Consider the following 11,873-nt stretch of genomic DNA (forward strand, 5'->3'; position numbering starts at 1 on the left):
GGAATGGTGATGCTAGCACCAGGGACTGTTCCTTTTAGGCAGTGTTTGTCCCATGGAGCAGAGGGAAAGCCTGTTTCCATCAAGTGCTGCTGTGCCTGTGGATAACCAGGAAGCCATGGACAGTGACTGCATCCCTTTTCTCATCACTCTTAAAAAACTTAGTTTGGGGTTTTTAAGATCCTTTTTAAGATCCTTTTATGATCTTAATTGTCTGGATGCCACATCTTTCTCAAGGTATCCAACAGCCTTTGCCATCTCAGATACACCATGTTCCTGCATCAGCTCCACAGGAGCAGGAAAAAACATTGGATTTTGGCATCAAACCTATTTTCCAGCTTCTTTCTTCCTGTCTCTTCCTTTTACTTTGGAGAAGTGGTTGTCAACACTGGCTTAATTCAGAATCCTTAAACTTCAATCAGGCTGGATAAAGGACGAAACACATTTTCAACTGAACTTTCCAGAATAACATTTGAAAATGCCAAATGTTTCTTGTTTCTCTGCTCAATGAGGAGAGCATTGAATTTTAATTTCTGGGACAGTACAGCTGCAGCAGGAGAGGAGCTGGGGAAGGCATTTGGGCACAACAGCTGCCCTCAATTTGGTTTCAAGGAGCTCCTGTCCATTTCCTGAGCTCTCAGTGTGGAGATGCCATGGCAGAAGGTCACTGAAGTGCCTGGCAGGCAGATAAATGGGAAGATAAAGGGAAGGAACAGTTTCCCCAGTGGGCTCTGCATCTACCAGTGGCGGCAGCAGATACTACATGTGAGAAGTGGGAATGCTGGTAGCAGTGCTGGCTCCTCTGCCCCTCTGCCTTTCCAACTCTCCTCTGCTAAAACACTGCGACTTACTGGCATCCTTGCCTGAGAGAGAGGGGTTGGAACTAAATCAGGTGATTCCAGAGCACCCTGCACCACTTTGGGCATTAGGGGGAAACCTCCCTCACTCCCTACAACTGCCTGGATAGAGGATGTAGCCAAGTGGGCATCAGTCTCTTCTTCCAGGTAACAAGTGACAGGACAAGAGGAAACGGCCTCAATTTATCCCAGGAGAGGTTTAGGTTGGATATTGGGAAATTTTATTCCCCAAAAGTGTTGTCCAGGCCTGGCACAGACTGCCCTGAGCAGTGGTGGAGTTCCCATCCCTGGAGGGATTTAAGAGGTGGATGTGGGACTTGGGGACACAGTTTAGTGGTGGGCTCAGCAGTGCTGGGAGAACACTTGGACTTAATGGTCTCAGAGGGCTTTTCCAACCTAGACTACCTCTCCAGAGGAGCCTAAGAACCCCTCCTGCCACTGCTGGTGAGGGACAGCAATCTTCATCAAGGCTGCAAAGCTGGGGCAGGGTCCCAGCACCCAGCATGGGTCTGTGTCCTGTGTCCTGCCCTGTGTGCCAGGATCCAATCCAGAGCACAGGAATCTCTTGCTGTGAGCACCCTGCTGTCAAACAGCGCATGGAGGCGAATGAGTGTGGAATGGGTGAAGCTGTGGGAAGAACTGGGATGATGAAGACAAAGACGACATTGAGAGAAAGAAGGGTGATGCTGCAGCCAAGCATCCAGAGTGGCTGGGAGCCAGGATTTGAGAGCAGACAGACCCTGGCTCCATCTGCAGTCAGCAGAGGGAAGTAGACTGCAGCCTGAGCAGTGCTGCAGGCACCCTGAACATGAGTTTGATGTTTGCTGGAGAGACTGTAGGCTCTTCCAGTGTTCACAGCCCCAGAGGGCCAGTGTGCTCTCTGTGACAGGTCATCAGCTGCTGTGCAGCCCAGCTGGGCACTTCAGCTTCCCAAAACCTCTGGGAGCAGCTCCTGTAGGCACAGAAAAGGGAGCAAAGGCAGAGCCAGGGCTCTTTGGCTGTTCAAGGGAGCCACATCAGCACAGGATGTTCCCCTGGAGCACCACAGGACCCGGAACTGCTGTCCACAGTGCCAGGTGCAGGGACATCAAGCTGCCAAAGCAAACTGCTGGCACATGTGCAGGTCCCAGGTCTGTCCTGCAGTGACCCCCAGACCCTTCCTTGCCCTCAGCTCCAGCTCATTCATACAGAAGTGATGCCACTGTCCCACTCTCCCTACTGATACCCCCCATCCACCTCTCTTCCAGAGGATGTCCAGATGGCTGACAAGATCACCATTTCCAAGCAGTTCAAGGAAAAGGTTATTCGCCCCATCTTGAAGGTATGGATGGTGTTTTCATGGCTCATGTTTCAGGTGTCCTGAGCTTTGGTCCCATACAAAAAGAAGCACTCCTTCCCTGTGTTTCTCTCCCAGCTATGAGAGAAGGGATGTAACCCCACTAAAAATGTTGGAGAGGTCAGAGCCCAGCAGAAATAAATCATAGCTTCTTTACTCTTGGAGTGGAGCCACAATGTGTAGTGGGGAGGGGACACAGGACAGGAAGTGCTGCAGTGTGATTTGGGGGTTCTCTGCTCTCCCAAGGTCAGGAAAACCTGTCTGCAGTGACTTCCCCATGACCTTCAGTTTCTTTAAGATGTTTCTGAAGCACCTCAGGATGCTGTCCAGCTCCATGGTATGGAGCTTGGATGGCTCCTGGGAGCTATGGGAGGTGGGATGATCCCTGGGGAGCTCCTCCAGTGCCTCTCTCACTGCTGTTCCCATCAGGGTCATCATCCCTCTCCCTGCTGACCTCCTCCCTTGTCCCTGCAGGCTCACTTCAGACGGGACGAATTCTTGGGGAGGATCAATGAAATTGTCTATTTTCTCCCTTTTTGCCACTCGGAGCTCATCCAGCTGGTCAACAAGGAGCTCAATTTTTGGGCCAAAAAGGTAAAAAAAAAGAATTAATGGCTTTAGAGGGACTTCTCAGAATAACTCCAGAAGAAATCCCTGCTGGAGCATTTGTCCTGGGGTAAAGATACACAATGATGTGTGTATCTTTACCATCATCATACAAGCTGTTGAACTTGTGGTGCTGGGGAGAGCTCTGGGAGCAGCAGAGATGGTTCCTCTTGGACTGGAACAGGGATGAGCTCCAGGCTGCCTTCATAGATGTCATTTGTCTAATTGGTCTTTGCACATCTGAGCTCGCTGGGGGCTAAATGGGACTTTGGGGTCCCTTTGTTGTGGAATCACTGGCTTAGTGGAGCTCAACCCATCTCAGCATCCCAGTGCAGCATCCTCACTGCTCAAGGAGAAGGATGCCAGGTTTGCTGGGGAGCATCCCTAATTTTTCTTCCTTTTCCTCCCCTCTCCCCTGGCAGGCCAAGGCAAGGCACAACATCACACTGCTGTGGGACCGGGAGGTCATGGACGTGCTGGCTGATGGCTACAACCTTCACTATGGTGCCCGCTCCATCAAACACGAGGTGAAGGCAGGAGGGAAGTTGGGGTGAAGTTCATGTTGTCACCTCCAGCCCCACTGCCCAGGGACAGTCAGAATTGTAAAGGCATCAAAAGAGAGATGGAGTCACTGGAGCAAATCCAGAAGATGTCATGGAGATGCTCTGAGGGCTATAGCCCCTCTACTCTAAAGACTGGCTGGGAGAGCTGGAGGTGTTCAAACTGAACAAGAGAAGGCTCCATGGATATTTTAGAGCCCCTTCTAGTGCCTAAAAGGGCTCCAAGACAGCTGGAGAAGGATTTCAGACAAGGGCCTGGAGTAGTAAATTAAGGGGAAATGGCTGCAAGAGGGCAGGATTAGATTGGGCAGAAATTCTCTGTGAGGCTGTGACAGAGATTGCCCAGAGAAGTTATGGCAGCCCCATCCCTGAAGTGTTGGAGGCCAGGTTGGACATGGCTTGGAGCAACCTGGTCTAGTGGAAGGTGTCCCTGCCCATGGCAGGGTGGTACGAAATGTTAACAAATTTTTAAAAAGTCCTTTTCAGCCCAAACCGTTCCATGATTTCCTGACTCTGTGGGTCTGACATCTCTGGGGAGATGTCCATGGTCTGGGGGAAGAAGTGGCACACCCACACTCCAGAGGCAGGGAATAAGTAGGATGAAGAAAAGGTTGCATGATTTTGCACAAGCTGAGGGTGGGAAGGAACTGGCCATCTCTGTGGGAGGCTTTCCACAGGGTTTTCCTGTCAGGATCTGGTCTGTCCCTCAGGTGGAGCGGCGCGTGGTGAACCAGCTGGCAGCTGCCTACGAGCAGGACCTGCTGCCACGGGGCTGCACCCTCAGGATCATCGTGGAGGATTTTGACAAGCAGCTGCTGAAAACCGCAAAGGAGTCTTCCTCCAGCACAGAAAAATCCAAGGGGCCGACCCTGCGGCTGGAGATTGTAGAGAAGGACAGCAAGGCCCGAAAACTGGAGATCCAGGCACCACTGAACCCCGAAAACATCACTTACTTCTTGTAGGCAGCACAGGGTGCTCACAGTAACAATAAAATACCCCAAGAGTTGGAGTGAGCGTTGGTGTCAGAAAGGGCAGAGCCACAGTCCTGCCACCACTTGGACATGGGCGTGGACACAGGCACGGACACAGATACAGGCAGGAGCTGCCCCAGGATGGGCATGAAGGGCTCTAGGCATGCAGCTGTGGGTGACAAGGTGCCCTGGTGCCATTCAGGGATGGGTCAGTGGATGGTCCTGGGGTTTCACAGGGTGTTGGAGTTTTTAAGCAAGGGGAAACTGTGGACCATGTGGGAGCCAATTTGTCATTCCCATGGGAGGGGGCTTGCTGGGTTAGCTGGGCTGGCAAGGTAGGGAATGGGAACTGAGTGTAAAAGCCACCAGGCACTTGCTCTGTATTGTCCCTGTTTCTTTATGGCAATAAACATGCTATGTGCATCCAACCCTTGGTGTCCTCAGAAAGAACAGCTGTTGAGACCACTGTCCTCATCCCAGGGCGCTCTGGGGTCTCCTGCTCATCACCAGGAGCCAGGAATGTCACCAGGAGATACCACCATCACCACTTCTTCCAGGAAATATTTAATATCTCAGGTGGAACTGAGCTGTCCAAGTTGTCCCCGTGAGGACACAGAGGCTGTGGCCCCCCCATGGGGGCTCCTTCACCCTTCAGGGTGCTGCTTATGGTGGAAGGAATAGGAGACACGGTCACTACTGGGATGAATGAGCCCTGAGTCACTGTCCCTTGGGATGCAGACAGGATCCCTATCCCACTGTTACCCCCTACCCTGATGTCCTTTGGGGGTTTTGGTTCTAGTGCTGGTTCTTGTCTTCTCAGGATACGAGGAGGTTTGGTGGGGGATTATTTGAAGCCACTTCCTATACCAGTTGCTTTTTCCTGGCTTAATGCCAGGGGCTGGAGCAGAATCCTGTCCCTGGAGGGTTTGGGAGTGTCACCAGGCTCTGCTGGAGCCTACCAAGGTGAGATTCACTTCCACAGGTGTGCACTGAGGTGTACAATGAGGTCTGTGTATGTGCATGGCAGCACAAAGGTGTAATGTACACGTGTGCTGGTGTGGACCTCTGAGCACAGCTCTTCCCTGGGGTGTGCTCTGGGGTGTGTGCTCAGCTGTCCCTGGGGGTACAGCTGTGCCATGCCATATTGTGCCATGTCATGCTGTGCCAGGTCACTCTGTCCTGCCAAGTCACATCATCCTATACCGTGCCATTCCATTCCACACTGCACCACCATGCCACGTCCCAGTGTGCCAAGCTGTGCCTGCGCCATGGATCACAGTCCCACAGGCAGGAGCCAGGGCTGCGTGGGCCCTCCTCAACCCTTCAAGGTGGATTTCCTGGTGCCAACACAGGTAAATGGGCTTCCACTGCCAAGAAGAGTGCCTAGGAGCATGGGATCTGGAGGAAGAATCCTCTGGCTGTTCCAGACACATTCAGTTCCCAGCATCTGAACCCCATGCTGGCACCTAATCTGGTCAGGGCAGAGTGTACCCATCAGCATGAGGGCTCGGGACACCCTGGAGCACCTCAGCTTTGTCCCCAGGAACAATGTGGCAGTGGACAGAGGCCTCCAGCACCACTGGGAGCAGCTGTGGGGCTGGGAGCCCCACCAGGACCCCCTGACACAAAACCTGGGGTACTCCATGGGGTGATGAAGGCTAGAGAGTGTGGGAGAGACAGCAATGATAAGTGCTATCATCCCAACCAAGCTGGGACTAGAGCTGGGGGAGTCTGGGGTGTGATCAGAGGGGACCCTGCAGAGGGGTCCCATCAGAGAGTGTCCCATCAGCATGGGATCCATTGGAGGGGTTCCACCCATCAGAGGGGTCCCATTCAAAGAGTTCCATTGGAAGGAGTACCCCATCAGACAGGGGTCCCATCAGCACAGTCCCTCTGGAGCCTGTCATAAGGGGTCCCATTGGAGAGGGTCCCACCAGCTCCCCCCAGCCAGCTCTGCAGGGACCCCAATCCACCCAGGCACATGGACATGGAGGCACAAGCCTACAGGCAGCTCCCAGCACACAATGGGATGGAGTGATAGTGGTCCCTGTCCCCATTTCCCCCACTGCACCCAGCCTCCCCTGCTGCCAGTGCTGCCCGTTTCGAGGGTGAGGAGCATCAGTCTTCACCCACACCCCCCCTCTTTCCCATTCGGCAGCACCGGGGACAGCTGGGCCACTGCCAGCACCCTTCTCCCTTTATCCACCACACTCTGCAGGGATCACCCACATTCCACGGGAGCCGAGGGATGCAGGACGGCTCCCTGGCTCTACCCCCTAGCTGCGCCCCATCCCGCTCCCCTCCGTGCTCCCTTCCCTCTGCTCTCCCCCTACATCTCCCTCCTCCTCCTCGCCCTCCCGGCTCTCCCCGGCTCTGGGTAGCACCAGCAGCTCCTTGCGTGGCAGATTGCTGCCTAATTAGTTTAGAGGGAAAACTTAATTGAATTAACTTTTCACAGCTCCAGCAGCCCGACAGTGGGGCCTCGCTCCGCGCCAGCCCCACGCCCTGATCGAATTAACTTGTTTAGCAAGCTGCCCGCTTTGGCCGTGCAGCTGGGGTGGACGCGAGGGGGGCAACAGCAGCACCCACCGGGGGCCCGGGGCTCCGGGCGGGGGAGCGGGGACAGAGATGACCGGTCGGGAGCAGTGGGGGCTGTTCCCAGGGAACGGAGTCCAGGACGGAGCAAGACCCTTTGTGGCTTGAGATGTGGGGCAGGATGCGGGATGGGCATGGGGCAGGACACAGGGCAGGACAGGTGGCAGGGCATGGGCCAAGAGACAGGGCGGGAGACGGGGCAAAACACGGGGCAAGACACAGGGCAGGATGCACGGCAGGAAATGGGGAAGGACCCAGGTTAGGACAGGAGATGGGACAAGAACATAGGACAGAAAGTGAGACAGGATGAGGGGTTGGATACAGGGCAGGACATGGAGCAGAACAGGTTCGAACCGATCCCACAGGACTCAGGCAGAGTCCCTTCTTCCCCCAGCCCCCCCGGTCCCCTGGGGGGCCCAAAGCCCTTCATTAGGCACAATTAGACTTTTAAATCCTCTTTAGTGCAAGTGTTTGTCTTGAAAATGTCCCAAATCCCGCCAAATCCTCCCCAAATCCTCCCGCATCCCCCCTCCCCACATCCCCCTCTAGTGCCCCTGAAAGGGGCGAAAGCCTTTGCCTTGGTCACTGTAGGGGGCTGGGGGGATGGTGTGCTTTGAAATTCATCCGGGCTGAAAACTGGGGAGGGGGATTGCAAAGGCCAGAGCCCCCCGAGGAGAGAGGGGTGGGACTGAGTACCGCTCCAAAGCCGCCTGCTTCCCCCATGCACCCAGGGACGGTGGAGGGCACCCAGGGATGGGGTGTGGTGGTGGTGCTGCCCTCCTGCCCCTGGGCTGCTCAGCCCCAGAGGCACGGCATGGCATGGCACGGCATGGCATGGCATGGCATGGCACGGCGATAGGGACGGAAATGGGGATCAGGATGGAGACACATACGGGATGGAACGGGATGGGGACAGGGAAGGCACTGGGATGGGATGTCGTGGGGTGATGATGGGGATAGGATGGAGATGGCGCTGGGGACAGGGACGATACAGAAGGATGGGGACACGGGGGGAAGGTCCGAGCGCTGGTCCCAGAGCGGGCCCGCCGAGTGCTGCTCCGGAGGGTGTCCAGGGGCCGCTCCCCTCCCACCTCCCGCCCCGAAGTAGCGGCTGCCAGAGTCGGTCCGAGGTGGGGGGTGCGTGCGCCCACGAAGGGTTAAGGGGGGCGGGGGGCTGAGAGGAGGGGGGTGTCGGCTCCGCCCGCTCCCGCCGTCCCCGGGAGATATTGTCATGCAAAAGCCCCCGGCGAGCGCAGCCTTTGTCCGCGCTCCCCCCGCCGGTATATTAACGGGCCGGGGCGGCGGCGGCGGCGGCGGCGGGGGCGGGGGGGGGCCCGGCGGGCAGGAGGCGGCGGGGACGGGCGGGTGGCAGCCGGGGCCGCACCGGGCTCGCCATGGACTACTCCTACCTCAACTCCTACGAGTCCTGCGTGGCCGCCATGGAGGCGAGCTACGAGTTCAGCCCCTGCAGCCAGGCGGGCTCCTTCCAGTACAGCCCCATGCGGGGGGGCTTCGGGCCCGCGCCCGCCTGCGCCCCCCTCGCCTCCGCCAGCTGCGCCCTGGGTGCCCTCCGCGACCACCAGCCCTCACCCTATTCAGCAGGTAAGGGAGAGGGACCCCCGAGCCGCCGGGAGCTACCAGGGACACTACCCGGGCAGCCCCTGGACGGGCGTGAGGGAGCGGCCAAGCCGTCGCGGCTGGCAGGGATCGGAACTGCCGGGGCACCGGGGCAGCCGGGGCTCGGGACCGACGGCTGCCGGTGATGCCGGGGCTCTGTGCCATCGCTTGCCGGAGCCGTCGGTCTCCTGTACGGTCAGTGCTCGATGCCGTCGGTGGCCGATACTGTCGGTTCCCGGAGCCGCTGCCCTGTACTGCCAGGACTCGATGCCGACGGTACCATTACTGCCGGTTCCCGGCAGCGCCGGTGCCCTATCCCACCAATTCCCGGTACCGTTGTTGTCCGGTACCGCCAGTGCTCGGTGCTGCTATCGGCACCCGCTGCCATCGGTTCCCGGTGCCGACAGCGCTCGTTATCGCCAGTTCCCAGTGCCCCTGGTGCCCGGCACTGTCAGGATTCGTAACCATCGGTTCCAGGTACCGCTGGCGACCGATATCATCGGTTCCCGGTGACCCCAGTGCCCAACACCGTTAGTGCTCGATGCTGCCGGTTCCGGGAACCGTCTGTTCCCGGTGCAGCCAGTGCCCGTTCCTGCAAATTGTACTGTCGGTTCTCGGTACCGTCAGTGCCACTAGTGCCCGCTGCCGTCCGTTCCCGTTGCCGCCGGTGCTCGGCACTGTCAGGCTCGATGTCCTCGGTAACGGCTGCTGTCGGTCCTCGGTGCCGTCAGCTCCCCGTGACATCGATTCCCGGTGCTGTCGATCCCCGGCACTGTTGGTGCTAGGTCCCGCCGGTTCCCGGCGCTGCCAGAGCCCGAAGCCCAGGCTGGCTCTGCCTGGCTCGGTCCTTACCCCCTCCCCGTCCCGGGTGTCCCCGCTCGCCTCCGCCCGTGTGGGTGAACCTTCCCAAGCACGGCCGCAGGTCCTGGGGATCCCTGGAGCTGTGACGGCCCCAGAGAGGGGTTGGGGCAGGTCCTCGCCCTTGGAACCCCACTCCCCGCTCCGCATTCGTTGTCACCGCGGAGGCGCTGCCTGTGGTTGCGCCGACAACGAAGAAGCTGCCGATCGGTACCGGCCACCCCATCCGCGCCGGTACCGCATTGTCCCCCCTGCCCTGCTCCTGCCCTGCTCCTGCCCTGCTCCTGCCCCGCGGCCCCGCGGCCCGCGGAACGAACGAAGGAACGAACGGGGCCGGGGGCGCAGCGGGGGCAGCGATCCAGCCCTGCCCTCGTCCTTCCCGCCCTGCCCGCGGAGTCCTGCCCGGTTCATCGTGCCCTGATTCATCCTGCCCCGTCCACCCCTTCTCCGATCACCCCAGCCCAGTTTGTCCTTCCTGGTCATATGTCCTTTGCCGATTCCTCTGCCCGGTGCATCCTCTGCCCGTTTATGTATTCCCCGTCTATTTTCTTCCTAGGCAGTCCTTGCTCAAGCCTTCCCTGCCCCGTCCTTCCCTTCCTGGTTCCTCCCTACCCAGTTCATCCTTCCTGGTTCATTTATCCCTGGCCAGTGTCCCCTGCCCAGTCCATTGCTTCCCGTTCATCCCTTCCCAGTGCGTTCCTTCCCGGTTCATCTCTGCTCCATTCATCCCTGCCTGATCCATCCCTGCCTGGCGTCTCATGCCTGCTGCATCCCTTCTCTGTCCATTTCTTCCTGGTCCACCCCTGCCTGATGCCCCCTGCCCAGGTGTCCCCCAGTGTCCACCACAGCCCTCCCGCTGTACTGACTCCCTGTTTCCCTCCTAGTTCCCTACAAATTCTTCTCGGACCCATCGGGGATCAACGAGAAGCGGAAGCAGCGGCGGATCCGGACAACATTCACCAGCTCCCAGCTGAAGGAGCTGGAGAGGGTCTTTGCCGAGACCCACTACCCTGACATCTACACCCGCGAGGAGCTGGCCCTCAAGATCGACCTCACCGAGGCCCGGGTGCAGGTCAGCTCCGGGGAGGGAGGAGGGGGCTGGGGGTGGGGGTGGAAGGTTGTAATACCACCAGAGCAGGCACCCTGACCATGGGACACTGCTGCTCTGCTCCCTGCATGGGCAGGGGCGACAGGAAGGGACTTGGCCTTGGCACTGCCGCACTCAGGGGACACACTGTTGTCACAGCCTTGCCCTGCTGGGAGCTTGGGGGGACAGCCTGGCTCCCAGTAGAGTGCGGGCATTGGTTCATGCCACAGCACTGTCACTGTCATCAATGATTTAGTCCAGTCCCAAACACCTTGAGGTTGATGAGAGTCCAAGAAGGACAGATGCAAATGTCCCGTGTCAGTGCAGATTTTTCCTGGGGGATGCAGACACCCTGTGTCAGTGCAGAACCCTCTTCATGGGGTCCTTCTGTGTGGGATCCCCCCTGTGTCAGTGAATACCACCGTTGTGGCTTCAGATCCCCCTTGGCATGCTTCCCCTTTGTCAGAACATTTGTCCCCATAGGGATGTAGGGACCCACAGAAGTGGGGGTCCTTGCCCCCTCCCTCCCCGGGGGGATCGTGAGTGAAGTGGGCCCCACTGTTGGTACCATGGGGAGCTGGGGGGTGGGCTCTGACCGCACAAGGTGCAGCTGTGGGTGCAGTGTGACAATGTCCCCTCCCCATTTCCCTCCCCAACACCGGAGCACAGGCCAGTGCCTGGCACCGACCTCACAAATCCACGTTGTTGCGGATACACCGATCCCTGTGCTGATGTGGAAGACATTTCCCGAGGGAATGGAGGGTTGCGAGACCCACCCCGGAGCCTGGGAGGGCTCCCCGCAGCCACCGGCTCCCCGAACCCCCGGGGACCGTGGCAACGGGTGTTCCCATCCCCTCCATCCCCTCCAGGTGTGGTTCCAGAACCGTCGAGCCAAATTCCGCAAGCAGGAGCGTGCGGCCAATGCCAAAGGTGCCAGTGGCACCGGCAGCACAGGGAAGAAGTCGGAGCCGCGCTCCTCCTCAGAAGACGACGAATCCAAGGAATCCAACTGCAGCCCGACTCCAGACAGCACGGCGTCCCTGCCTGCGGCTGCCATCGGCAGCCCCGGCGGCAGCTTGAGCCCCAGCCCTGGCGTGGGGGCACCGCTGGGGTCCGGCCATGCCCCCCAGCCCCTCAAGGCACCCCTCTGGGCAGGGGTGGGCGGCGGCAGCGGCGCCCCCAACACGGCCGAGCTGCTGAAGGCCTGGCAGCCCACCGAGGCTGTGCCGGGACCCTTCTCCGGCGTCCTCTCCTCCTTCCATCGGAAACCAAGCGGCATCAAGACAAACCTCTTCTGATCACTGAATCACCGGTTCCGGCTGCCCCCAAACCCCCCTCGGCCCCCACCCTGCACCCTCCACCCACCGCCCCCACCACGGACCCAGCCGC

At 58.8% G+C, this 11,873-nt stretch overlaps 2 protein-coding genes across 5 annotated transcripts in view; both read left to right on the top strand.

Moving 5' to 3' along the window:
• CLPB (ClpB family mitochondrial disaggregase) overlaps positions 1–4,755 on the top strand; it is a 73,962-nt gene extending 69,207 nt beyond the window's left edge. For both annotated transcript variants that reach the window (XM_005524138.3, XM_014253517.2), the window contains 4 exons: positions 2,102–2,175; positions 2,665–2,784; positions 3,219–3,323; positions 4,067–4,755. In XM_005524138.3, coding sequence (XP_005524195.3) covers positions 2,102–2,175; positions 2,665–2,784; positions 3,219–3,323; positions 4,067–4,318 — 551 coding nt within the window. In that variant the 3' untranslated portion in view covers positions 4,319–4,755. The remainder of the gene's footprint in view (positions 1–2,101; positions 2,176–2,664; positions 2,785–3,218; positions 3,324–4,066) is intronic.
• A 3,561-nt stretch (positions 4,756–8,316) lies between these two features.
• Positions 8,317–11,782, top strand: PHOX2A (paired like homeobox 2A). Of its 3 annotated transcripts, none has more exons than XM_088051881.1 (3): positions 8,317–8,524; positions 10,282–10,476; positions 11,334–11,782. In XM_088051881.1, exons 1-3 carry the CDS (start codon positions 8,317–8,319, stop codon positions 11,780–11,782), a joined length of 852 nt encoding a protein of 283 aa, XP_087908007.1. The 3 variants fall into 3 exon arrangements, with proteins under 3 accessions (XP_087908007.1, XP_087908005.1, XP_005524194.1); XM_088051879.1 differs by having other exon boundaries at positions 10,282–10,469; positions 11,276–11,782; XM_005524137.1 differs by having other exon boundaries at positions 10,282–10,469; positions 11,354–11,782.
• The last annotated feature ends 91 nt before the right edge of the window (positions 11,783–11,873 follow it).

The sequence above is a fragment of the Pseudopodoces humilis genome, chromosome 2 (assembly GCF_049639895.1).
Source record: "Pseudopodoces humilis isolate 2021_Gansu_Grassland_sample_001 chromosome 2, ASM4963989v1, whole genome shotgun sequence".
Lineage (NCBI taxonomy): Eukaryota > Metazoa > Chordata > Aves > Passeriformes > Paridae > Pseudopodoces > Pseudopodoces humilis.